Below are 27070 nucleotides of genomic sequence, written 5' to 3' on the forward strand. Positions count from 1 at the left end.
CTGCAATTTGAAGGGGGCTGGGGAAGAACATAATCCAAAGAAAAAAATGCACTGGGCTCATTTGAAAGCAGTGACACATAACCTCTCTTCACCTCCACTTTCTCAACCGTCAATGCCAATTCTAGCTCCTCATGAAAATTAAAGAGATACTAGAGCAGTTCCTGAAACCCTTAGATGATGTTTTAATGACCAAAAGATTACCTATACCAGTAGTTCCAATTGCCAATCCTCGGATCAATGTTAGCCTGTTATAAAGTTTACACCTATGCAGAAAAAAAGAAAACCCAAAAAGCAACAACAATGTACAGGTTTTTTCCTTAAAGCTAATTTTATGCAATTTAAATTGTTTTCCTATGTTGTAGGAATATGTCCTGTCGCGTACGTGTGTTAACATTTCCTTTTCGTTAGAGTGTGAGGTGCTAGGAGATGTTTATTAGTCTTATAGACCCAAATAAAAGCATGAGAACCTTATATTGTCTAAGGGAACGTTGTGGGGAGTGGCAGGACTGATCTGCAAAATCCAAACATCCATGAATTACGACCAATCCAAACCGAACTACAGACAAGTACTCAAGAAGACTATACACCTCAGTATGCACTGCGAACTCCTTCAAAGGGACTACAGATCCAGGCATGCAACATGACCATCAACCTGTGTCTCTGGCTGTTTAATCTAGGGAGACCACAAATCCCAGGGTACTGTGCATTGGAAATACGACTCCCAGTCTTAAATTAGGCGGGCAACAAAGCAACCTAGAGCGCTAACCCAGGCGCAAAGCATGCTGGGGATTGTAGTTTTTCAGAGGGGAGGTAGGGCAGCTCCCTCGCCTCCCTGAGCCGGCGACTAGACTGCGCATGCGTGTCAGTGGCGCTAGCGGCGGACCCGGCTAGGCAGTTCCTTCCCCAGAAGGAGAGATTCCTCTGCCATGGAGTCCTACGATGTGATCGCCAACCAGCCTGTCGTGATCGACAACGTGAGTTGCGTCTTTCCCATTTGTAAGGGGACTTGGGCTCTCCTCCTAGAAAGGATCGCTTCCCGGGGTTCAGCCTGAGCCGCCGGCTCTTTGTCACTGGCCCGGCCTGTCAGGCGCGTTCAGCCACCGCCGCCTCCTTCCTCCCCTTATCATATAGGCCGAAGGCAAGGCGGCCAGCCAGCAAAAGTGGGATGGAGAACTCTGGAGTGGATAGAGGAAAGAGATAGTCCAAGCCGGTCCTTGGGCCCTTGGCTCTAGGGGCCTTAACCGCTGTGTGAGAGCCTGTTGCCCGCCCTCTCACCCTTTTCCGATCGCCCTATTGGCTGCTCTGGCTGTCCATCTTGGCCAGTGATCCCGCCTCTGGGCCTTGCCGGATGAGGCTAGGCCTCTGCGGTGATTGGCTCGCGCCCCTGCCGTTCTTCCTGGCCGCCATATTGTTTCCCCTCTTGAAGGGGCGGGGCAGTGCTCCAGGGCTGTGGGGATTGGCTTCCGGAACTCTGGGTGGTGGGGCCTAAAGGCGAGGGCCCGCCCGCGGGTGGAGAACGGCTAAGTTTTCCTTCGGTCTCAGCAGGCGGGGAAGCTTGGTAGTGTGGATCTGGGTGGGGCCCGAGAATCTGGTGCCAGAAACTACTGTAGGATGTCAGCTATTACTGTGATTATAAATTACAAAGTTGATAAAGGTCGAGAAGAAAGGAGAGTGACAAAGCAAGCAGAGAGGTTGTCTTCCTCTTCGGAACGCCTAGTTCTTAGGGGAAAAAAATTACCAAACTTAATATTTGCCTGGCGCTGTAGCGCTTTCAGGGCGTTTTCACATACATTCGAGTTGGATCCTCACAAAAACTGGACGCATAGTTTAAAAGGAACTTTGATCCTCGTGTTACCGATGAGAAAACTGAAGCGCAAAGACGTAACGTGAGACCAAGGTCACATAGCAGAGGTGCCCTAAATCCAGTACTTTATCCGTCATCCCTTTTGCCAGCACCACCATGCAGAAGCATCAATAGTGACCAATAGAAAGAATCTAAATACTGCTCTTATTTTGGGGGGAAAGGAGAAAATTGTAAAACGACTGCATTTCTGCCTTCGATTCAAAGCTTTGATCCCACAGATTGATACCTTTCTGTGCCCCTGTAGGTCCCTCCATTGCAGTGAAACTATCCGTTCCCTCTGTCGTAAGCTGACTGTCAGATTCTCTTTGTTGATTCAGCTCTTGGGACCTTAGGCATATTACAGTGTTCTCGTTTAAGCTTCAGCTCTGTTAGGTAGATAGGAATTACTATCCCCAGTGTATGCAAGGATGTTAAATAACAGATTTCAAACCATCCAGCTTAGGAATTGAGCCAGTCATCAGACAGATCCAGTTCCAAGTTGCTCGCTTTTTCCAAGATATTTTTGTTATTTTCGTTAAATTTTCCTTCTCTTCAGGGGTATTTTGTTTTTATTATTTTGTTATTATTCCTCCTGGAAAGGGTCAGGATTGAGCTCAATGAGACACCTCTTTCTTTCTTTCTTTCTTTCTTTCTTTCTTTCTTTCTTTCTTTCTTTCTCTCTCTCTCTCTCTTCTTTCTTTCTTTCCCTCTTTTTTTGGAGACAGGGTCTCGCTCTGTTGCTGACTCTGAAATGCAGTGGTGCGATCACAGCTCACTGCAGCCTCAACCTCCTGGGCTGAAGTGATCCTCCCGCTTCAGCCTCCCGAGTATCTGGGGCTGCAGGCACGCGCCACCACCCCTGGCTAATTTTTGTATTTTTTGTAGGAAGGGTTTCACCATGTTGGCCAGGCTGGTCTCAAATTCCTGGGCTGTTGAGATTCTCCCACCTTGGCCTCCCAAAGTGCTGGGATTACAGGCCTGAGCCACTGTGCCTGGCAGAGACACCTCTTTTTTTGGTGTGGCGGGGTGGGTGGAGGGAACAGGATCTCGCTTTGTTACCCAGGTTGGAGTGCAATGATGCGATCTCAGCTCACTGCATCCTCCGCCTCCCGTTTCAAGAGATTCTCCAGCTTAGACTCCCAAGTAGCTGGGATTACAGATGTGCACCACCACGGCTGGCTAATTTTTGTATTTTTAGTAGAGACGGGGTTTCACCATGTTGGCCAGACTTGTCCCAAACTCCTGACCTCAAATGATCCACCCGCCTCGGCCTCCCAAAGTGCTGGGATTACAGGCATGAGCCACCGCACCCAACCCAGATACCTAATTTTTTAGAGGATTTTTTTTGTCTCCCTCGCTAGACTATTAAATCCTTGTGGAAAAGGATGATATTCCCCCACAGGTTTAGTGGTGTTGGAAAAGAAAAAATTTAAGAAAGATGATATTTCTTTAGTCTCACTTCACCCACTTCTCTCCATACACACACAGTACCTAGGGTCTGGCACCTCTGTGTGCTCAATAAATGTTTTTTCATTGAATTGATGGGTGATTGGATGAATGACTTAATATCTCTATCAAAGTAACAAAGATATTCCTAAATAAAGAAAAGATGGGGAGTTTTCTCTAGTTAGTTACTGCAGATAATTGAGTAGGACTTTTTGTTCTTGATGTTGATTTTCAGAGAGCACTATGATTTCTGTCTTTAGCCAGGCTCTTTGTGCTTCTTCTGCCTTTTTCTTAGCTGTAAAAAGGAAAAATATATAGAAATTCAATTTCCTGTTTTCATCAGCAATGCAGAAGGAACAACCTGTCCATCCCACCAGCTCCTTTGCTTCCTGAATTACTAGGCAGGAGTTCCATCTCCAACCATTTTCTTTAATATCACTTACACTAATGCTTCTTAGTTTTTTTCTTTCTCTTTCCTGGTAGTATGTTTGGAAATGCATTACAGCAGTGATGCATTTTTAGTTTCAAGATCTAAAGAATTGACTTGTCTTTTTTTTTTTTCCCCTCTGGGAAAACATGTCGTTTATTATGCCAATAATTCTGCCAAAAGGTGAAGTAGGAGAAACTTAAGTCATTTTCCTATTAGTATTTGCTGAATATCTGCCACATTTTTAGATTTGGGGTCTCAGGTAGTTCTTGCTATTTGACATTTTCAGGGGTCATTTTGTTTTTATTATTTTCAAGATGGTAGATGTATAGGACACATTATTTGAAATATCTGAGACAACTTATTATATATAATAATAATGTGTCACTAGCCATGTTAACTCCAAAGCTTAACATGTTGCTACACTTTATTTATGAGCTAAGAAGAGTGTAATCAAAAGAATGCAGGAGAGAGAAAGCAGGGAAAGAACCCCATTAGGTTCACAGCCTTTCCCAATCATAAGACAATTGTGACCACTCCTTTCATCTTACTCTGGCATCAAGTCATTGCATCAGAATTTAATGAGGAAAATGGAGGAGCAGGTAGGTGTGTGCTTTAATGACAACAATAAAGTGATAGGTATTTTTTTAAAATCACCCAAGAAGCTTTATGATGATAGGTTTTTTTTTTGTTTGTTTGTTTGTTTGTTTGAGACGGAGTCTCGCCAGCCTGGGAGTGCACCCAGGCTCGAGTGCAGTGGCCGGATCTCCGCTCACTGCAAGCTCCGCCTCCCGGGTTCACGCCATTCTCCTGCCTCAGCCTCCTGAGTAACTGGGACTACAGGCGCCCACCACCTCGCCCGGCTAGTTTTTTGTATTTTTTAGTAGAGACGGGGTTTCACCGTGTTAGCCAGGATGGTCTCGATTTCCTGACCTCGTGATCCGCCCGTCTCAGCCTCCCAAAGTTCTGGGATTACAGGCTTGAGCCACCACGCCCGGCCGATGATAGGTATTTTTTAAACCTAAATATAAGTTATTTCTTCCCAAAGACATACCATAGAGAATAGGGTAAGATAAGAGCAGCTCCTAGGCCACATTTTGAGGACTACACTTTGATCAGAATACCATGTTTATTCTGAAACTCAAATCTTTGCTAAGATCCAGGCCAAATGTGGTGGCTCACTCCTGTAATTCCAGCATTTTGGAAAGCCAAGGCTGGAAGATCGTTTGAGCCCAGGAATTGGAGACCAGCCTGGGCAACACAGTCAGACTTCATCTCTACTTAAAAAAAAAAAAAAAATTAGCCAGGCTTGCTTGATGGCATGCCCTTGTAGGAGGCTGAGATGGGAGGATCCCTTGAGCCCAGGAGTTTGAGGCTGCAGTGAGCTCGTGCACCTCACTCCAGCCTATTTTAAAAAACAAACAACCTCTAAGTTTACAGTTTTGCCTAAACCTAAAATGGATCAACATTCTTGTCAAACTTAAAACTGTCTTTGTGACTATATGGACCTAAATGCAGGATTTTCAGAAGTTCAACAATAAGCTAAGCATTTGTTTGTTTTGCTTTGGATGTTGTGCTGCTTCAGCCCCCTTAAAAAAAAAAAGACAAAAAAAAGAACAGAGAGACACTTTAAAGATACAGAAAAATTCTGTGTGGTATATAACAAGCACCCAGGTAGCATGTGTTTACTACCCAGATTTAATAAATATTGACATGCTGCCGTATTTCCTTCAGTATTTTTTTTGCTTTAGTGTTCCCATCCACCTTCATGTTTTAAGGAAATAAAACATTACAGATATAATTGAAGACTCTTTGTACACTTCCACAACCCTATCTTTTTTTTTTTTTTTTGAGACAAGGTCTCACTCTGTTGCGCAGGTTGGAGTTCAGTGGCACAATCAAAGCTCACTGCAGCCTCAACTTGCCAAACTTAAGCAATCCTCCCACCTCAGCCTCCCAAGTAGCTGGGACTACAGCCATGTACCACCTGCTTGGCCTTTTTTTTTTTTTTTTTTTAATTTGTAGAAATGGGGTCTCCCTATGTTGCCCAGGATGATCTAGAACTCCTGGGCTGAAGCAGTCCTCCCACCTCAGCTTCCCAAAGTGCTGGGATTACAGGCATAAGCCACTGTGCCTGGCAACCCTATCCTTTCTCTCTATTTTACAAATAACCCCCAAAACAACCATCATCATAAAATTGTCCTCCTTTTATACTCAGGAAGATAAGTCAGGAGAAAATTTTTTTCTAGAAATGAGGTCTCACTCTATCACCAAGGCTAGAGTGCAGTGCTGCAGTCCTAGCTCACTGCAGCCTCAAACTCCTGAGCTCAAGCAAACCTCCTGCCTCAGCCTCCCAAGTAGCTGGGAGTACAGGAGGAGCAAGCCACCATGCCTAGATCCATCCATGATTTTATGTACATATGCATTTAAGTTAGGCAGGGGAGTGTGCTGTTTGTGTTTTGAAAGTTTACTTAAGTGCTATCATCTTACTGTTACCTCTTTTTATTATAGCAATTTCAGACATACAAAAGGAGAAGGAATAGTGTAAGGAACATCCATATATCCCATCACCTAGCTGTAACAGTTATCAAACTCTTGGCCAATCTTTTCAACTACATTCCTGCCCATTTCCCTCTCCCACATTCTTTTTTTTTTTTTTTCTGAGATGAAGTCACTGTGTCACCCAGGCTAGAGTGCAGTGATGCTCACCACAACTCCACCTCCCAGGCTCAAGCTATTCTCCTGCTTCAGCCTTCTGAGTAGCTGAGTAGCACGCACCATCATGCCCAGCTAATTTTTGAATTTTTAGTAGAGACGGGGTTTTGCCATGTTGGCCAGGCTGGTCTTGAACTCCTGGCCTCAAAGGATCCACCCGCCTCAGCCTCCCAAAGTGCTGGGATTATAGGCGTGAGCCACCATGCCCAGCCCCACACTCATTTAAAAACATAATCAATATACTATTATCATGCCTAATTAGATTAACAGGAACCCCTTAATCTTATTAGTTATCTAGTCAATGTTCAGATTTCACTAATTGTCTCAAAAGAAATTTTTTTTTTATAATTTGTCATCATCTTTTCTGATCCTACTAATGCTGATTGACTTAAGTTTTTAGGGACACTAGAATTAGCTGAGGAAATGAAGTCAATGTATTTATCTAACACTGTCACTTGCACTGTGATATTCAGGTTGTTGGTTGTACAGCTTCAGCAGGAATCCATCCCTAGCTTGACAGAAAAGGTGAAAAAGAGGTGACTTATAAAGATATTTTCACTGTTCAATTACATGTATTTTGCAAGCCAAGGATGTGTTTCACACTGAGCTAAGTCCCCTGAGGGTAAAAAAGAAATCAGATACTATGTGGAAGAAGAAATGTCACCAGTTAGTGGCTGGAAATGCCTAGAATAGGGATCTCAAACTCAATGCCTGCAGAGGCCAAGCAGGAATGGAAATATACTCAAAAGAGAAGAGAGAGAATAGCCTGAAAGGCACCTCTTCCAGACTGGGAAATCTGAAAGGTGCATTGAATTGAGCATTGCCTGACCAAAGTGTTAACTGCTTCTCATTTCTATCCAATTGTCCCCATGCAGGAATATGGACCTAGTGTTGCCAGATAGTCTGATTTTTAAAAATTTGTGTATTTATCGAAGTCAGGAGATCGAGACCATCCTGGCTAACACGGTGAAACCCCGTCTCTACTAAAAATATGAAAAAAATTAGCCAGGCGTGGTGGTGGGCGCCTGCAGTCCCAGCTACTCGGAAGGCTGAGGCAGGAGAATGGCATGAACTGGGGAGGCAGAGCTTGCAGTGAGCCAAGATCACTCCACTGCACTCCAGCCTGGGCGACAGAGAGAGACTCTGTCTCAAAATAAATAAATAAATAAATTGTATTTATTATTTTATTTTTATTATTTTTATTTTATTTTTTGAGACGGAGGTTCTCTCTGTCACCCAGGCTAAATTGCAGTGGTACAATCTCGGCTCACTACAACCTCCCCCACGTGGGTTCAAGAGATTCTCCTGCCTCAGCCTCTGAGTAGCTGGGACTACAGGCACATGCCACCATGCCCAGCTAATTTTTCCAGAGGGAGTCTCGCACTGTCGCCCAGGCTGGAGTGCAGTGGCGCAATCTTGGCTCACTGCAAGCTCTGCCTCCTGGGTTCACGCCATTCTCCTGCCTCAGCCTCCCGAGTAGCTGGGACTACAGGCGCCCACCACCTTGACTGGCTAATTTTTTGTTTTTTAGTGGAGATGGGGTTTCACTGTGTTAGCCAGAATGGTCTCAGTTTCCTGACCTCGTGATCCACCCGCCTCGGCCTTCCAAAGTGCTGGGATTACAGGTGTGAGCCACTGCGCCTGGCCTTATTTTAATTTTTTTATATATATTTTTTGAGGCAGAGGCTCATGCTATCACCCAGTCTGGAGTGCAGTGGTGAGATCATGGCTCACTGCAACCTTGACTTCTTGGGCTCAGTCTCCCAAGTAGCAGGGACCATGGACCCGCACCACCACGCCCGAGTAATTTTTAAATATTTTGTAGGCCAGGTATGGTGGCACATGCCTGTAATCCTAGAACTTTGGGAGGCCAAGGCGGGTGGATCACTTGAGATCAGGAGTTCGAGACCAGCCTGGCCAACATGGTGAAACCCTGTCTACACTGAAAATACAAAACTTAGCCGCGCTTGGGGGTGCATTCCTGTAATCCCAGCTACTCGGGAGGCTGAGACAGGAGAATCGCTTGAATCCAGGAGGCGGAGGTTGCAGTGAGCCGAGATTATGCCACTGCAGTCTAGCCTGGGTGACAGAGCCAGACTCCATCTCAAAACAAAAAATTAAATTAAATTAAAATAAATATTTTGTAGAGACGGGGTTTTGCCATGTTGCCCAGGCTGGTCTCTCGAACTCTTGGCCTCAAGCAACCCTCCCTCATCTGCCTTCCAAAGTGATGGGGTGACAGACGTGGGCCACTGTACCCAGCCATACTTTTTGTTTGGTTGGTTGGTTGGTTTGTTTTGAGACGGGGTCTTACTCTGTCATCCAGGCTGGAGTGCAGCAGTGCAATTACAGCTTGCTGCAGCCTTGACCTCCCAGACTCAAGTGATCCTCCGACCTCAGCCTCCTGAGTAGCTGGGACCACAGGCATGTAACCACCATGCCCAGCTAATTTTTGTATTTTTTGTAGAGACAGGGTTTCGCCATGTTGTGCAGGCTGGTCTTGACCTCACGGGCTCAGGCAATCTTCCTAGGCAAAATCACCATGCCTGGCCTTTTGGTATTTTTTGTAGTGATGGGGTTTCTCCATTTTGGCCAGGCTGCTCTCAAACTCCTGACCTCAAAGTGATCTGCTCGCCTCAGCCTTCCTAAGTGCTTGGATTATAGGCATGAGTCACCACACCCAGCTGAGACTACTCAAGAAGCCTCTACCAGGCATGTTCATTTGGCCTTGCCAGAGTGAATAACAAAGACAATGGCAGCTTATTTGCCAGGTACACAGTTCCTAGTTGTAAATACTCTTAAAGAAATGGACATAACCCTTTTGTATGCTCTTTAGCAGAATTTGTATGGCTTGAGCGGAATCGAGGCAGCTCAGCTGCTCCTCATTCTCCACTGATTCTTCACCCTATGACTGACCTGGCAGGCCTGGTTTGGGGCTGCAAGGACATGCTGGGTCTGGTTCCACCTTGTGCATCACTCCCAGTGCTGCTTTCCCCTTTCCTGAACCACCTCTGCCTGGGGCTTCTGTCATTTCAGCTGGTCATTCAGGTTCCATACTTTAGGTTCTATCTGCCAGTCATTTGCACTTGATTTTAATTTTACTCAGCCAGCATCCGTTGAGTACCCAGCAAATGCCAGATACTGCCGAAATGTACTTTACTCTTAAGGAACTTCGACTGAAAAGAGACGAAAGTGGAAACCTTACATTGTAATAGAAAGCAGAATGAAGTGCATGCCACCTCATGGTGCAGGTAATGGCAATTTGCTGTAAAATAATAGGAAGATTCATTCCAATTGGGGATTTTTCTTCAGGAGGAAGGCGGTGATATTTGAACTGGGCCTTTTATACTCTGCTAGGAAGGACAGAGAAGAAAAAATGAATCTGACTTCATAATCTGCCTATTTACCCAGACTCTAGTCCTTTTGCTAGTAAACTAAAAATCAAATACCCAGGAAAATCATCTCTTAAAAATATCCAGGGTCTGAAGGACAGATCTCATCCTCTCTTGTTTTTAACCTCTGCCAGGAGACCCAATTAGTCTGTTGGCATCACCACACCCAGATGAAGGCAGTGAGCAATCATTGGAAGCCTGAGCAAACAAGTTCTAGGAGTTCCCTTCTTGCTTGTCCGTGCCTTGCTCTCAGAGCCCTTGGGTTTGTAGGCAAGTTCCCCCTCCTTCCCAGTCTTTCAGCTCACTTGACAGCTGCACCTTTTCCAGGCTCCTTGTTGTACTGCCCAGACCAATGAGTTTGCACATTGTCTTCTGTTTTCACTCTCTTCTGTTGGCAAAGGTTCCTGCTCCCTTAGAGTACTGGCTGCCCTGCTCTCCTCTCATAGCACTTTCTCTGCCCTTCAACCACTTCTTTTTTTCTTTTTCTTTTTTTTTTTTTTTTGAGATGGAGTCTCACTCTGTCTCCCTGGCTGGAATGCAGTGGTGCGATCTTGGCTCACTGCAACCTCCACCTCCCGGGGTTCAAGTGATTCTCCTGCCTCAGCCTCCCTGAGTAGCTGCGATTACAGACGTGTAGCACCACACCCGGCTAATTTTTGTATTTGTAGTAGAGACAGTGTTTCACCACGTTGTCCAGGCTGGTCTTGAACTCCCTGGCCTCATGTGATCTGCCCCACTTCGGCCTCCCACAGTGCTGGGATTACAGGCGTGAGCCACCATGCCCGGCTTCCTTTAACCACTTGCTTCCTTCACCAACCTCTGTCTTGCCAGAGGCAGGCACCAGATGGCCAGTCTCATTCCCCCTCTTCCTGCAGAAGAGCGGGAATAAGAGAAACAAGGAGGGAAGCAGGCATGTTGCTGGGAAGCCTTTGGTGCAGATAACCTTGGCTACTTAGCGTCTCCTGGTATGTTCAATGCTTGCAGAGTGGGGTCAGGAAATACCACACTCCACCCCAGGAGAGTGGTCAACAGGCAGCAGGAAAAGGCTTGCCCCAGCTACAGGTGCAGCTGCAAACCATGTTGGGTTAGAAAGGCGAGAATATCAGGTGTGGTGGTAGAAGAGTTAAGAAGAGGAGGCCAGGCCGGGCGCGGTGGCTCAAGCCTGTAATCCCAGCACTTTGGGAGGCCGAGACGGGCGGATCACAAGGTCAGGAGATCGAGACCATCCTGGCTAACACGGTGAAACCCTGTCTCTACTAAAAAAAAATACAAAAAACTAGCCGGGCGCAGTGGCGGGCGCCTGTAGTCCCAGCTACTCGGGAGGCTGAGGCAGGAGAATGGCGTAAACCCGGGAGGCGGAGCTTGCAGTGAGCTGAGATCCGGCCACTGCACTCCAGCCTGGGCGACAGAGCGAGACTCCGTCTCAAAAAAAAAAAAAAAAAAAAAAAAAAAAAGAAGAGGAGGCCAGGTGTGGTGGCATGCCTGTAATCCCAGCACTTTGGGAGGCCGAGGCAGGAGGATCACAAGGTCAGGAGTTCGAGACCAGCCTGACCAACATGGTGAAACCCCGTCTCCACTAAAAATACAAAAATTAGCCGGGCATGGTGGCATGCACCTGTAATCCCAGCTATTCAGGAGGCTGAGGCAGGAGAAACGCTTGAACCCAGCCGGCAGAGGTTGCAGTGAGCCGAGATTGTGCCACCGCACTCCAGCCTGGGTGACAGACCAAGACTCTGTCTCAAAAAAAAAAAAAAAACACGGAAGAGGACAGGGTGTATCTACAAGCAATGTTAAGCCTTGACATCTGTCCTGCACAGGGTTGGTCTCTGTGTCTATAGTCAATGTTTACATTGATTGGGCCCTGGGTGGTACCTGAGATGCTGGGAGAATTTAGATTCTTTTCTGGACAGCTCACTCAACATACCAAGTATTGGAGCAGCAGGACTGTGGTTCTCTTCTATTCTCAGACGAGGCTTTAGGTCTTCACTTTTCTTTACTATCAGGAGACCAAGGAGTAAAAGGAAAGCATAGTTACAAACAAAACAACAACAAAAATCTCCCAAAGCATAGTGCTGTGCCCCTGCAATAAGAACCAAACAGCACGTGTTTCATGGGAGTCCGATTCAAGCATGACAGTGCTCATGGTGGTGTCTGTCACAGAGGCCCTGGAAGCTGGGAGAGTTCAGGCCTGAGCCAGGAATGTAGGTTAAAAGCGCCCCTCGGTGGTGTAACAAGGAGTCACGTGCTTTTCCCACCTTAAGTTCCTGAACTTGGCTCCTTTGATGCTTCTAGGTACTTTCTTCTTTCCCCAGGTTTTCTATCTTTTTCTTCCCTTTATTACTAGTATTTTTAATTCCCAAAGCAAAACATGTTCAATGTAGAAAAGTCAGAGACTACAGAAAAATCACACAATATGGTTTAGTATACAGTGAGAATCCTCCTCGCTATCCTATTTCTACTTCCCTTTTTTTGGTGTGCATTCACTTTTTTCTAGGTTCAAATAAATGTATATATTATATACAAATATTAGGTTTTTTGTTTTTTGGGTTTTTTTTTTCCCTGTGAGACAGAGTCTCACTCTGTCACCCAGGCTGGAGTGCAGTGGCACAATCTTGGCTCACTGGAACCTCTGCCTCCCAGGTTCAAGCGATTCTCCCACCTGAGCCTCCCAAGTAGCTGGAACTACAGGTGCATGCCAACACACCCGGCTAATTTTTGTATTTTTACTAGGGACAGGGTTTCACCACGGTGGCTAGGCTGGTCTCAAACTCCTGACCTCAAGTGATCCGCCTACCTCTGCCTCCCAAAGTGTTGAGATTACAACTGTGAACCACTGTGCCTGGCCACTTTCTTTTCTTAAATAAAAATGGCACCATATAATGTATTTTTCCTCTTTTATTTGTGATAGTTCTGACTCCTCATTCTCTCTCCTCTTTCCTCAGGGATCCGGTGTGATTAAAGCTGGTTTTGCTGGTGATCAGATCCCCAAATACTGCTTTCCAAACTAGTAAGTCATTCTGTAGCTTAGACGTTTTGGAGGTTCATCAGCTTTGTTATAGGTCCAGCCTTATAAGGGACAGGAGCTGGGTTTGGAGTCAATAAAGGAAAACAGTTGTCTACATGGTACAATTTGAGAGGCACAGATCAGAGGCCTCTTTTTAAAAATCCAATTTTATCTGTTGCTAAAAAATTTTATCATTGGTAACTCATTGCTTTGGATGATTGCCTCTTGGTGGAGCCCTCCTTTTAAAATTCTCCTATCACCCAGGCTGGGGATTAACATTTAACCCATCTACCATCTTTTTTTTGAGATGGAGTCTCGCTCTGTTGCCCAGGCTGGAGTGCAGTGGCACAATCTCGGCTCACTGCAAGCTCCGCCTCCTGGGTTCACGCCGTTCTCCTGCCCCAGCCTCCTGAGTAGCTGGGACTGCAGGTGCCCGCCACCATGCCTGGCTAATTTTTTTGTATTTTTAGTAGAGATGGGATTTCACCGTGTTAGCCAGGATGGTCTTAATCTCCTGACCTTGTGATCTGCCTACCTCAGCCTCCCAAAGTGCTGGGATTACAGCCCTTCTACCATCTTAATGAGGAGTTTCTCAGAACTTTCCTCCTAAGGGAGAGAGACTGCAGGCAGGAGAAGAACACAGAGGCTTACAGGAAGGGCTTAAAGGGGGAGGGAAAAGAAGAGGCTATCTGTCCGATCTGAAGCATCACAGTTTTTTTTTGTTTTTTGAGACAGAGTCTCATTCTGTAGCCCAGGCTGGAGTGCAGTGGCGCGATCTCGGCTCACTGCAACTTCTGCCTTGTAGGTTCAAGTGATTCTCGTGCCTCAGCCTCCCAAGTAGCTGGGATTACAGGCATGTGCCATCACTCCCAGCTAATGTTGCCCAGGCTGGTCTCAAACTCTTTTTTTTTTTTTTGGAGATAGAGTCTCACTCTGTCGCCCAGGCTGAAGTGCAGTGGCACAATCTTGGCTCACTGCAAGCTCCGACTCCCGGGTTCACACCATTCTTCTGCCTCAACCGACTCCCGCCACTGCACCCTGCTAATTTTTTGTATTTTTAGTTGAGACAGGGTTTCACCGTGTTAGCCAGGATGGTCTCGATCTCCTGACCTCATGATCCGCCTGCCTCGGCCTCCCAAAGTGCTGGATTACAGGCGTGAGCCACCACACCCGGCCGGTCTCAAACTCTTGACCTCAAATGATCCACCTGCCTTGGCCTCCCAAAGTGCTGGGATTATAGGTGTGAGCAACCGAGCCCAGCCCAGCATCACAGTTTTACATAGAGATCCTGGGAAGGGGACTAAGGACACTAAAATGTTTTGAGTTAATCACTCCTTTAGAAATTCTCATTTCCTCATCTTTCTTGGTCTGTACATACACTGGAGAAAGAAAAGAACTAAAGGTATTGAATACTCTAAAAATGTGTTTTCATAATTTATAATAAATATAATAAAATATGAAATAATATATAAATAATATAATACATATTCATTTTAGAAATTGTGGAAAATACAGAAAAGTATAAAGAAGAAAATCAAAATCAACTGTGACCTCACTCCTGGAAGATAATCTCAGTAGAATTTGAGTGTGTGTGTACATCTATACATCCTTCCTGTATTCTGTCATGAAATGAAAAATGATGGTCCTCTTCACTATCTTTCCTAGTGTGGGCCGACCCAAGCATGTTCGTGTCATGGCAGGAGCCCTTGAAGGCGACATCTTCATTGGTCCCAAAGCCGAGGTAATTCCCAGGCCTACAGAACAAGCCTCAAGCCAGCAGAGGACCTTCATTATTCACCACATGGAACGTGTCCCAACATTTGGACACAACCAGAAGTAAAAGGGGCAACTTTCTCTGAAAATCTCCCTTTTGATTCTCTCATCCTAGGTCTAGTGGTTTATTTTTCCCAGGAATAGCCTGTGGTCTTGGAGAAGAAATACCAGGGACCTCACTTTGGGAAACACTGAGACCAGTCTAGAAAACAGGGCTGTTGTCTTCTGCATTCTGTCACTGCCTTGTCAGTGATCAAATTGTTAGTTATTTTTTTCACAAACAATATTCAGTGGGGAGATCCTGGCTGGGGTACCCTAGGGATGAGTTAATTCATACAGCTTTGGCAGAGCCCTCATGCAGCCTCTCATAGCAGAACAGCAGAATCGCTGTTGCCATCCTTGGCTTCAAGTACTGAGGCCCAGAGGTGGGAGCCAGGAGATTGTGTCCTGGAACCAGGCACTGAGGAAGGTGCCTTCTGCCACTTGCCCTAGAGGCACCTGAGGGGCCATGGAAATGCAGAAGCCCCCTGCTTTGCCGGCTTCTCGGGAATGAGGGCAGTTTGCAGCAAACAGTATATAGACCTGGAGAATGAGTGCCTACCCTTAGCCCTGGGCAAGGACAGCAGGGTGGGAGCTCAGGAAGCTAAGGCTTCTTTGCGAGGGATTCAGCTTGCACTGCTCAGTCTTGGGAGAGCAGCGTCCTGGGCAGAGCCTGACTGCAGCTGCAAGTCCTGTTCTCTTTTCCCAGGAGCACCGAGGGCTGCTCTCAATCCGCTATCCCATGGAGCATGGCATCGTCAAGGACTGGAACGACATGGAACGCATCTGGCAATATGTCTATTCTAAGGACCAGCTGCAGACTTTCTCAGAGGAGGTGAGGATCCTGTGTGTGGGGCACTCCTGTAGGGTATACAAAGCTGTATGAAACTCCTACCCTTAGAGATGATGAGGAGGATGATGATCACTGCCAAGAGTACTGGAGCCATTTGCTTTTCAGGCATATTCAGATTTAATCTTTTTTCTTTTTTCTTTTTTTTTTTTTGAGACAGAGTCTTGCTCTGTCTCCCAGGCTGGAGTGCAGTGGCACGATCTCCGCTCACTGCAAGCTCCGTCACCTCCCAGGTTCACACCATTCTCCTGCCTCAGCCTCCTGAGAAGCTGGGACTACAGGCGCCCGCCACCTCACCTGGCTAATTTTTTGTATTTTTAGTAGAGAGGGGGCTTCACCATGTTCGCCAGGATGGTCTCGATCTCCTGACCTCGTGATCTGCCCGCCTCGGCCTCCCAAAGTACTGGGATTACAGGCGTGAGCCACCGTGCCCGGCCAGATTTAATCTTAACACCATTCCTATGAGATATAGGTAGTAGTATCTCATTTTACAAACAAGGGAACAAATTCAGAAGAGCCAAGCTGTATTTCCAAGGTCACCTAGTGAACAAAGGGTAGAGATGGGATTCAAACCTATGTCTTTTAGAATTCAGAGCCTGTGCTCATTAACTTCTTTTGCCCAGACTGGAGTGCAATAGCTCACTGTAGCCTTGACTTCCTGGGCTCAAGTAATCCTCCCATCTCAGCCCCACCCCCCGCACCATGCCCAGCTAATTTGTGTGTGTGTGTGTGTGTGGTGGGGTTTTGCTCTTGTTGCCCAGGCTGGAGTACAACGGCGTGATCTAGGCTCACTGCAACCTCCGCCTCCCGGATTCAAATGATTCTCCTGCTTCAGCCGCCCAAGTAGCTGGGATTACAGCATAAGCCATGGCACCTGGCCAATTTTGTATTTTTTGTAGAGACAAGGTTTTGCCATGTTGCCCAGGCTGGTCTCGAACTCCTGGGTTCGGGCAATCTGTCTGCCTCCACCTCTCAAAATGCTGGGATTACAGGCGTGAGCCACTGTGTACAGCCTGTGCTTGTTAACTTGTGAGGAAGTAACTCTCCATTCAAAAATGCAAAGGGAGGCCGGTCGCTGTGGCTCACGCCTATAATCCCAGCACTTTGGGTGGATCTCTTGAGCTCAGGAGTTCGAGACAAACTTGGGCAGCATGGCGAAACACCATCTGTACTAAAAATACGAAAAAATAATAGCCGGGTGTAATCATGCATGCCTGTAGTCCTTGGAATGCTGAGGTGGGAGGACTGCTTGATCCTGGGGGTGCTGAGTTTATAGTAAGCCAAGATCGCACCACTGAACTCCCAGCCTGGTTACAGAGTGAGACCCTGTCTCAAAAAAAAAAAAAAATGCAGAGAGGTGCAGACTAGGTGTATCAATTTCCAGGTGCAGGTGGGATGTTTTCAGTTTTGTTTTTTGTTTGTTTGTTTGTTTGCTTGCTTTTTTGAGACGGAGTTTCACTCTTGTTACCCAGGCTAGAGTACAATGGTGTGGTCTTGGCTCACCGCAACATCCGCCTCCTGGGTTCAAGCGATTCTCCTGCCTCAGCCTTCCTGAGTAGCTGGGATTACAGGCATGCACCACCATGCCTGGCTAATTTTGTATTTTTAGTAGAGACGGGGTTTCTCCATGTTGGTCAAGCTGGTCTCTCTCGAACTCCCGACCTCAGATGATCTGCCCGCCTCGGCCTCCCAAAGTGCTGGGATTACAGACGTGAGCCACCGTGCCTGGCTGTTTTCAGACAGTTTTTTTAAAGCAGTGGTCCCCAACCTTTTTGGCACCAGGGACTAGTTTCTTGGAAGACAATTTTTCCATGGGGGTGGGGGTTTGGGGTGGCCAGATGGTTTTGGGATGAAACTGTTCCACCTCTGATAATCAGGCATTCGATTCTCATAAGGAGTGCCCAACCTAGATCCCTCACATGCGCAGTTCACAGTAGGGTTCATACTCCTATGAGAATCTAGTGCCTCTGATGACCTGACAGGAGGTGGAGCTCAGACAGCAGTGCTCACTTACCTGCCACTCACCTCCTGCTGTGCGGCCTGGTTCCTAACAGGTCACAGACTGGTACTGGTCTGCGGCAGGAATTTAGAGTTTCACAAAATCTTCTTGACAGTTGGAGATATGCAGTAGACACAGGGGCCTGTATAACAATCTTGGAGGACAAAGAGGGGAGTTGGGGGGCACAGCTGAGGACAGAATGAAATTTTAAAGGGGGCATTAACTTGAAAAGTTGAGAAACCTACTTGGGTAGGGATAGGTGACAGGCACAGCTTGCCTTTTTTTGGAGGGAGGCTGACAGAAGTCCCCAGGCTCTCAAAACAGCAAGGCAGGGTCTTCTCCCCCAAGACTAATGAAGATGGAAATCTGTCCTTGGCCTCATTGTCTCCCGGGCTCCTTTCACCAGCATCCTGTGCTCCTGACTGAGGCGCCTTTAAACCCACGCAAAAACCGGGAACGAGCTGCCGAAGTTTTCTTCGAGACCTTCAATGTGCCCGCTCTTTTCATCTCCATGCAAGCTGTACTCAGCCTGTGAGTAGCAGCTGGCTAGCCCGGCCCCTGCGGGGAAAGCAGTCCTTTGGCACAGCTGAGGCTGACTCCCCTCTGGGATGGTTCAGAGTAACTTGAGCCCCCTCTGCGAGGGAAAGGTTAAAGATGGTAGGAAAGAGAGAGAGGCTTTTGCTGAAACTGAGCACTTAGGCTTCGTAGTTGAAAGCAAAGAAGGACATGTGGCTGCTATTAACCATATGCCAGTGTTAGGACTCCTAGTGGGTTTGGTCCCCAAGGCCTTGGCTGGGCCTGCCGAGGCAGCCACATGCTGCAGCAGCTCTTCCCGGAGGCCCCTGTAATGTGTCCACTTATTATTCAGTACTTACTGTGGCCGGCTGCTTTGCCAGGCTGCTGAGACAACCATGATCCGAATGCCACCACAGTCCTTGTTCCCATCCCCCATGGCTCCTGTCACACTCCTACCCCACCTCATACTAGGATGAGGTCTACCGCAGAGATAATCCATGAGTGACCTACACATGGGATTTATTTGACCCCATTAACAAATCGTGAGCCAGCATTTAAAAATCAAGAGCTGTCCCATCAAAATCCAAATTTTTGGCTTCTCTGAAACAATGGGAAGATCTGGGAATGCCAGGCACACATTCCCACAGGGCAAAAATCAGCTAGAGCTGAAGAGCGGCTGCCACTTGAGATGGGGCTGGCAAACCCACCCTCCCCACAGCACGCCCATGCTCTGTTGGCCTCCCCACCCTGAGCAGGGGGTCAGTTGCCTCACTTGCCTTTTTTTGGAGGGAGGCTGACAAAGGTCCCCGGGCTCTCAAACCAGTAAGGCAGCGTCTTCTCCTGCCTTCATTTTTTATGGAAGTGAAAAATATTCTTATTTTTCTTTACTCTTACTTTTCCTGCCTGGCCCCTGTTGGCATTTGAGGGTTTTTGCCTTTTGTCTAGAGAGTTAAAACTGGCCCTAGGCTGGGTCTCTGAAGCAGCTGAAGGCCAGGCCATCTCAGACAGGAAGGCCTGCTCTTCTGGGTGCGGGGAGGGAACTTGGAGAAGCTCAGCTCCTTCCGTTCAGGTATTTCATGGCTTGCTCCAACACCCGGGCTTCCTTAGTACCCAGTCCATTCTACAGCCCCTGGAGAGAGGCAGGCCCACGCTTTAGTTTAGCTGACATTGAACTCTAAAAAGAAGTGTATTTCTTCCCAGCGTGAGGAGGCAGTGCTGAGTGATGATTTGCCCCTTTGCTTCAGTTATGCCACAGGCAGGACTACAGGGGTGGTGCTGGATTCTGGGGATGGTGTCACCCATGCTGTGCCCATCTATGAGGGCTTTGCCATGCCCCACTCCATCATGCGCATCGACATCGCGGGCCGGGACGTCTCTCGCTTCCTGCGCCTCTACCTGCGTAAGGAGGGCTACGACTTCCACTCATCCTCTGAGTTTGAGATTGTCAAGGCCATAAAAGAAGTAAGTGCTGCCCCCTGGGCCTAGGGATGGAGTGGGGGTTGGGAGCATAGCATCCAAGACCTTGGTCACCTGCCAGTAAAGCCAGGCGAAGCACCTACCTGAGGGTCCCTGGTGAGGCCCTGTTCTTTCCAGCCAGGTCTCTCCCACTTCACACTGACAGATTCGCCTTCCTGGTGTGCTGCCATCTTATTGGGGGAAAGAGAGCTGCTTCCATTTCTTCAATTGGGTGATGGCTACATAGAGGCTCAGCATGTTTTTTGTACCTTATATGCAAATTACATAGGGTTTTGTTTTGTTTCGTTTTGTTTTGTTTCTGAGATGGAGTCTCACTCTGTCACCCAGGCTGCAGTGCAATAGTGCAATCTTGGCTCACTGTAACCTCCGCCTCCCAGGTTCAAGCAATTCTCCTGCCTCAGCCTCCCGAGTGACTGGGATTACAGGTGCCTGCCACCACACCCCACTAATTTTTGTATTTTTAGCAGAGACGAGGTTTCACCATGTTGATCAGGCTGGTCTCAAACTCCTGACCACAAGTGATCTGCCCGCCTCAGCCTCCCAAAGTACTGAAATTACAGGCATGAGCTACCGTGCCCAGTCCTGGTTTTTTTATTTTTATTTTTTAACATCCTTGAAGAAGTCATAATACATTTAAAACATTTGTCTTTGTAAGTAAAAAGAACCCTCCTGCCACCTGTGGCTATAGGGAAACCTCTGAGCTGAGGAGGACCAGAACCATATGAGTGGTAGAAGGAGAAAGATGCCGGGGCCTGGTCTGAACTTAGGTTGTGGTCTCAGACCTAGGATCCAGAGGCCAAGTTTCCAAGCTTGCCCACCAGGAAGGTGGAGCAGATAAGAACTCGTATGCTAAATGCCACCCAGTGAAGGCCAACAGAGACCTCCCTGCCCCTGCTTCTGGGCAGCAGCTATAGTGACCACTGGGGCCCCTGTCACAGTGTGTAGACAGGTTTGTGCAGCAGCACATTCCTCCCCTGGGCCTTTGACCGGGTGTGCACCAGGTTTCCTGCCAGCCTGACTGTCTTGCTTGGTTCTGCAGAGAGCCTGCTACCTATCCATAAACCCCCAGAAGGATGAGACGCTAGAGACAGAGAAGGCTCAGTACTACCTGCCTGATGGCAGCACCATTGAGGTAGGTGGCCTCCCTTCTTTCTTCGGTCCCCTTAGGTCCACAGAAGCTCTAGGCCCAAACAGAATTTCCCATGAAGGTCTGGAGTCTGGCAGGCCAGTCCCTTTACACCAAGTTTGTCCAGCCCCTGGCCCATGGGCTGCATGTGTCCCAGGATGGCTTGCAGTAAGGCCCAACACAAATTGGTAAACTTTCTTAAAACATTATGAGATTTTTTTTTTTTTGCAATTTTTTTTTTTAGCTCAGCAGCTATCATTAGTGTTAGTGTATTTTATGTGTGACCCAAGACAATTCTTCTTCCATTGTGGCCCAGGGAAGCCAAAAGATTGGACACCCCAGCTTTACACCCTCTGTCTGTAGCAGCAGAGCTCCTGAGCATGAATGGCCCTGTCTCCTGCAGAGGAGGCAGCAGGAACCTTGCTCCCTCCCGCTAGAGGGGAGGAAGCTGCTAAGGGATTGTCCCACATCAGTATGAGATTAGGAAGTGGGATGGTTAGTGCCATCCTTCACCACACCTGGGCGCAGTGTAGGGTGAGTTACCACTCCTTTGAACCCCCATTGCTAGGAAGACGTTTCCATGAGTAAATAAATCCATGAATTGATGCCAAAGACCTCTTGGCTGGAAAATGCCAGAGCAAGAATGAAATATAGGAGCCTCCCCTCACTAGTTTCCAGGAGCCCTATCTTTGTTCCTTTAAGCTCTTAACATGTAGAGTCTGTCTTGAGCCTGGCCTTCATAGCCACCTAGTTACTAAGTGATGTGCAGAGGGGCCTCTTCCATTCCCACTCCCAAAGGGACCTTGGTCCCAGCTCCAACATCTTCAGCTGGTCCTCCTACCTGCAGATTGGTCCTTCCCGATTCCGGGCCCCTGAGCTGCTCTTCAGGCCAGATTTAATTGGAGAGGAGAGTGAAGGCATCCACGAGGTCCTGGTGTTCGCCATCCAGAAGTCAGACATGGACCTGCGACGCACGCTTTTCTCCAACATCGTCCTCTCAGGAGGCTCTACCCTGTTCAAAGGTTGGTCTTTTCTCTTGGAGCCCTTGCCCTGGAAGTGTTCGGCTCCTGCTGGCTCCAGGCACCCGAGAATTAACTTGAAGTTCTCCTCTTTGCCTGTTCAGGTTTTGGTGACAGGCTACTGAGTGAAGTGAAGAAACTAGCTCCAAAAGATGTGAAGATCAGGGTAGGAGCATGGTGGGGCCTGGCCTGGGTGGAACTGGGCTTCCATGGACAGAGTCCCACCTGGTGTAGCTTCCCTCTAGCTTTGCCCAAGCTCTTCAGGCAGCCATGGCTCTACAGGCAGCACCAGGTTTCCAGCCTGTACACTGACCCTGAGGTATAGGTCTGCCACAGGGAGGCTGAGTTCTCATTCTCCCTCTTCACGCCAAAGGAAGGCAGTTCTAATACCCAGATGAGGCAGGGTACTAGGTAGAGGGCCCCCTGCATGATCTTTCAGGGAAACTATAATCTTTAGAGGAGACTGACTTAATGTTGCTGTGCTGCCTGCCCAGGTGGCTCCCCTGTCACACAGTCTGACACCTTAGTGACAGGTGAAGGGGGTTGGCTGTCTGAGGAGAGTAGGGATCCTAAAGAAAGGAGTAAGTTCCTGCCATGGAGTCTGCTTCTCCCTGGCTGCCCAATAGCCCCAGCTTCCCTGGGACCTGTGGGGACTGGAAACCTGCTTCCCCAGATGAGTGGGAGGCTGGCCACAGTGCCCTCCAGAGAGGCCAGAGCTTCAGGCTTGTGTGAAATGTATCCCCCGCCATGGGCAGAAGGAGAAGCGTTGTAGGGAAAGGGAGTGGGAGGACTGGAAGTCTCAGATTTCTCTTTCCCCCCACCTTTGCAGATATCTGCACCTCAGGAGAGACTGTATTCCACGTGGATTGGGTGAGTAGCTCTTCTGGGAGTAAGAACGGAACAGGAAGTGATGGCACCGATAACCCCTCAGCACCCCATCCGTCTAAAGAAAAGCCTCATTCGGTTTGGCCCCAGGGGACTGGTAGGCTCCACACACACCCACTTCTCTCTCACACGGTTCCTCTGGGTTTCCTCCCTCCAGGGGCTCCATCCTTGCCTCCCTGGACACCTTTAAGAAGATGTGGGTCTCCAAGAAGGAATATGAGGAAGACGGTGCCCGATCCATCCACAGAAAAACCTTCTAATGTTGGGACATCATCTTCACCTCTCTCTGAAGTTAACTCCACTTTAAAACTCGCTTTCTTGAGTCGGAGTGTTTGCGAGGAACTGCCTGTGTGTGTGAGTGCGTGTGTGGATATGAGTGTGTGCGCACATGCGAGTGCCGTGTGGCCCAGGGACCCTAGGCCCAGAAAGGACGATGAACTACGCGCGATGGTGACAGCCCGAGGCCTGGGGTTGACCGCTAACTGGCTCCTGACAGGGAAGAGTGCTGGCAAAGGCTGTGCTCCCTCCTCAGGTGGCCTCTGGCTGGCTGTGGGGGACTCCGTTTACTACCACAGGGAGACAGAGGGAGGTAACCCATCCCCTGGGAGACCTTGCTGCTGCCCATCCTTGGCTGGGCTGGCCCCACCCTCACACCCACCCCCAGGGTGCCCTGAGGCCCCAGGCAGCTGCTGCCTCCCCTTGCTGGTCACTCCACTATCGATGCCTCCTGACTGCACACTGAGGACTGGGGCTGGGGTTGAGTTCTGTCTGGTTTTGTTGCCATTTTGGTTTGGGAGGCTAGAAAAGCACCCCAAGAGCTATTACGGAGACTGGATCTAGGAGAGAGCAGGAGGCCCTTGTGTTCACCAGGGAACAGGACCACACCGGCCACTGGAGGAGGGCAGGAGCAGTCCTCCCTCTGAATGGCTGCAGAGTTTATGTTCCCAGCCCAGTTCCCTTTTGGGGACCTTGGGAGAGTTTAAGGCACCTGCTGGTTCCAGGTCCTCGCTTTCCATCCGTTCTTGTTGCAATGCCATCTTCAAACAGTTTTATTTATTGAAGTGTTTGTTCAGTTAGGGGCTGGAGAGAGGGAGCTCGCTGCCTCCTGCCTTGCTACACTAATGTTTACAGCACCTAAGCTTAGCCTCCAGGGTCCCACCTCTCCCAGCTGATGGTGAGCTGACAGTGTCCACAGGTTGCAGGACCATTTGAGATTGGAAGCTACATTCAAAGACACTCCCACCAGGCTCTTTCTCCCTTTTCCTCTTGCTCACTGCCCTGGAATCAACAGGCTGGTTACTGGTTAGATTTTCTGAAACAGGAGGTAAAATTTTTCTTTGGCAGAGGCCCCTAAGCAAGGGAGGGGTGTTGGAGAGCCAGTGCCCTTAAGACTGGAGAAAGCTGCAATTTACCAAGTTGCCTTTTGCCACTGTAGCTGACCAGGGGACTAGGTTGTAGAGGTGGGAAGGCCCCCTCTGGGCTGATCTTGTGCCATTCTTGACCGTGGACCTGCTTGGTTGAGGGAGAGGGCCAGACCAGAGTGCCAGGAGCTAATGGAGCCAGGCCTGACCCCTAGAAGTGGTCCAAAGGCCTTCAGCCTAGATGGTGCAAAGTTGGTGCCAGCCTGTCTTCACCGGCACCCTCACCTGTGACACCAAGACCCATCCCAATCCCAGACTTCACACAGTATTCTCCCCCACACCATCCTACGACCAAAGGCCCCTGCCAGGTGTGGGCCGCAGCAGCAGGTATGTATGAAAGCAATGTAGCGCCCCGCGGACTGCAGTGCGCTTAACCAACTCACCTCCCTTCTCTTAGCCCAAGCCTGTCCCTCGCACAGCCTCGCACAAACTACATTGCCTGGTGGGGCCCAGTGTACTGAAATAAAGTCGTTCCGATAGACACATCAGCTGGGCCTGTATCTGTTTGTCACCAGGGCCAAGTGGGAAGACGAAGAGTAGCAGGCCCTGAATCTGAGGTGGTGACTGGGCCTGATCCATCCTCTAGAGGGCATCGTTGCACCAGCCAGCCTTGTCCAGAACATAGCCCAAGTCCCAGCCTGTCAGTTGGATGCGGAGCAAAGGGTGATCACACCACAGCCTAAGTTCAAAAACAGAAGGTCCCACTCGTGTGTACACTCTAGCCCATGGGTGAGACTCAACTCCAGATGACAGGAGTGGCTCTCAACATCCCTGAAATCAAAGATTCTCAAAACTGTCACATGAATAAGAAGGCCAGGGACTTGGCCCGGCATGGTGGCTCACACCACGCCGTAATCCCAGCACTTTGGGAGGCCAAGGCAGGTGGATCACGAGGTCAGGAGTTCAAGACCAGCCTGGCTAAGATGGTGAAACCCTGTCTTTACTAAAAACTACAAAAATTAGCTGGGCACTACTCAGGAGGCTGAGGCAGGAGAATCACTTGAACCCGGGCGGTGGAGGTTGCAGTGAGCCAAGATTGCACCACTGCGCTCCAGCCTGGGTGACAGAGTAAGACTCTGTCTAAAAAAAAAAAAGAAAAAAAAAGGCCGGGAGCTTATTACAATGCAGTTTCCAAGACCCATGCTCAGATATCCTGATTAATCACTTCTCCATTTAAAACCTGCACTTGGGAGGAAAATTGCCAGGTCTTTGGCAAATGATAACTTATTTAATCTTCCCAATAACCTTACAAAGTATATGTGCTTTTATTATCCATTTTACAGATAAGGATTTGAAGCCACGGAAAGATTAAGCAATTTCCCAAAGCTCTGCCTTTTTTTTTTTTTTCTTCTTCTTGAGATGAAGTCTTACGTTGTCACCCAGTCTAGAGTGCTGTGGCACGATCTCAATCTCCACTCACTGCAACCTCCGCCTCCTGGGTTCAAGCAGTTCTCCTGCCTCAGCATCCCAAGTAGCTGGGATTACAGGTGCCTGCCACTGTGTCCAGCTAATTTTCGTATTTTTAATAGAGATGGGGTTTCACCATGTTGGCCAGGCTGGTCTCAAACTTCTGACCTCAGGTGATCTGCCTGCCTCGGCCTCCCAAAGTGCTGAGATTACAGGTGTGAGCCACCATGCCCGGCGCTGGCCTATCTTAATCTAGAATGTAAACCCAGGCCATAGAACCTACAGCCTACATTTTTAATTACCATGCAGCCTGTAAAAAACCATAGGCCTAGAGCAGTGGTTCCCAATTGGAACCAACTTTGCCTCCTAGGACACATCTGGCAATGCCTAGAGATATATTTGTTTGTCACAACTGGTGTGTGTGGGGGGTGGGGTGGGAGGTGCTAAACGTCTACAACAGAGAACTATCTGGCCCCAAATATCTCTAGTGCCAAGGTTGAGAAATGGTGGCTGAGAGCCATGGTTTTCAGCGCCAGCTGCATGATAAAATCACCTACAGAGATGTTCAAAATCCTACTGCCCAGGCCATACCCCAGACCCATTAAGTCAGAATCCCAAGGAATAGAATTCAGATGTATTTTTTAAGTTCCCCAGGTGACCCCAAGGCTGAGAACCTCAGGCCTAAAAGAGGCTCCTCTCTCTTTGACTACCACGTCCAACAGTGATACATGGGAAATGCATTGAGGCCTGATGGTCATTTTGGGCCCCAGTGCCTATGCAGTTACCAATCTATGTTTTTCTCCCTGGCACCTTGGTAACCCACCTTTTTTTTTTTCTTTTTGAGATGGAGTCTTGCTCTGTCGCCCAGGTTGGAGTGCATGCAGTGGCACAATCAATGCAACCTCCTCCCGGGTTCAAGCGATTCTCCTGCCCCAGCCTCCTGAGTAGCTGGGATTACAGGTGTGCACCACCACACCCGGCTAATTTTTGTATTTTTAGTAGAGATGAGGTTTCGCCATGTTGGCTCAGGGTGGTCTCAAACTCCTGACCTTAGGTGATCCACCCACCTCGGCCTCCCAAAGTGCTGAGATCACAGGCATGAGCCACTGCGCCTGGCCTGCCTATCACTCTTATTCAGAAAAATGCTCTTGGGGGCTTTTTCTAGTCAGTAAGGAATCCTGGTTCTCAACCTCAGCAACCCACCATTCACTCACACAGCACAGACTTGAGGAAAAAGAATGGCTGACTTTAATCAGTCTGTAAGGAAATAAACATCTTTAGAGGCCGTGTGGGGGTAGGGGAGCCCTGCAGCAGAGGAGGCATGCCACTTCAAGCACAGCTGAAGCAGAGAACCCTCTGAGAGAAACTACTAGAAGGGTGGACTGAGGGGGAGGTGAGACTTGGAGTCAGCTTTCCCTGACTGGGAAAAAGAGAGGAGTTGCAGTATCAAAAGTGGTTCCTGAGTCCACCACAGCGGCCAGCTCCAGCCAGGCAGCGGGACAGGATCCTACGCCCCATGGCAGGCCCGTGTGCATCACAGGGCAGCCCCCTCCCTTCTTGGTCCTCTTCTGTCCTGCTCCACAAGAGAAGCACATCCCTGAGCACATACGGCCCAGCCCTTGCCCAAGCTGAGCCAGACAGCTAAGCAGAGACTTTGACTGCAGTGAGAGCTCCCCGCTGCCATGTCTTCCAGGCTGCACTGGAGGAAGGTGGTGGAGCAGAATGCTGGTAA

The 27070-nt window shown here is 48.5% G+C and overlaps 1 protein-coding gene across 2 annotated transcripts; it reads left to right on the forward strand.

Moving 5' to 3' along the window:
- Nucleotides 1–750: 750 nt before the first annotated feature.
- ACTR1A (actin related protein 1A) lies at nucleotides 751–24419 on the forward strand. Of its 2 annotated transcripts, XM_003904187.2 has the most exons (11): nucleotides 751–974; nucleotides 12766–12830; nucleotides 14493–14568; nucleotides 15349–15474; nucleotides 17895–18019; nucleotides 19249–19465; nucleotides 20520–20612; nucleotides 21454–21628; nucleotides 21730–21791; nucleotides 22455–22495; nucleotides 22668–24419. In XM_003904187.2, the coding sequence occupies exons 1-11, from the start codon at nucleotides 927–929 to the stop codon at nucleotides 22768–22770; spliced, it is 1131 nt and encodes a 376-aa protein (XP_003904236.1). In that variant the 5' UTR covers nucleotides 751–926; the 3' UTR covers nucleotides 22771–24419. The 2 variants fall into 2 exon arrangements, with proteins under 2 accessions (XP_003904236.1, XP_021799318.1); XM_021943626.2 differs by lacking the exon at nucleotides 12766–12830 and having other exon boundaries at nucleotides 850–974.
- Nucleotides 24420–27070: the final 2651 nt, after the last annotated feature.

The sequence above is a fragment of the Papio anubis genome, chromosome 11 (genome assembly GCF_008728515.1).
Source record: "Papio anubis isolate 15944 chromosome 11, Panubis1.0, whole genome shotgun sequence".
NCBI classification, from domain to species: domain Eukaryota; kingdom Metazoa; phylum Chordata; class Mammalia; order Primates; family Cercopithecidae; genus Papio; species Papio anubis.

Excerpts from the sequence above, each read along its gene's own strand:
- ACTR1A (XM_003904187.2), top strand. The coding sequence starts at position 927 with ATGGAGTCCTACGATGTGATCGCCAACCAGCCTGTCGTGATCGACAAC. Across the intron at positions 12,831-14,492 it reads AAATACTGCTTTCCAAACTA|TGTGGGCCGACCCAAGCATG; the intron begins GTAAGTCATTCT and ends TATCTTTCCTAG. Across the intron at positions 18,020-19,248 it reads ATGCAAGCTGTACTCAGCCT|TTATGCCACAGGCAGGACTA; the intron begins GTGAGTAGCAGC and ends CCTTTGCTTCAG.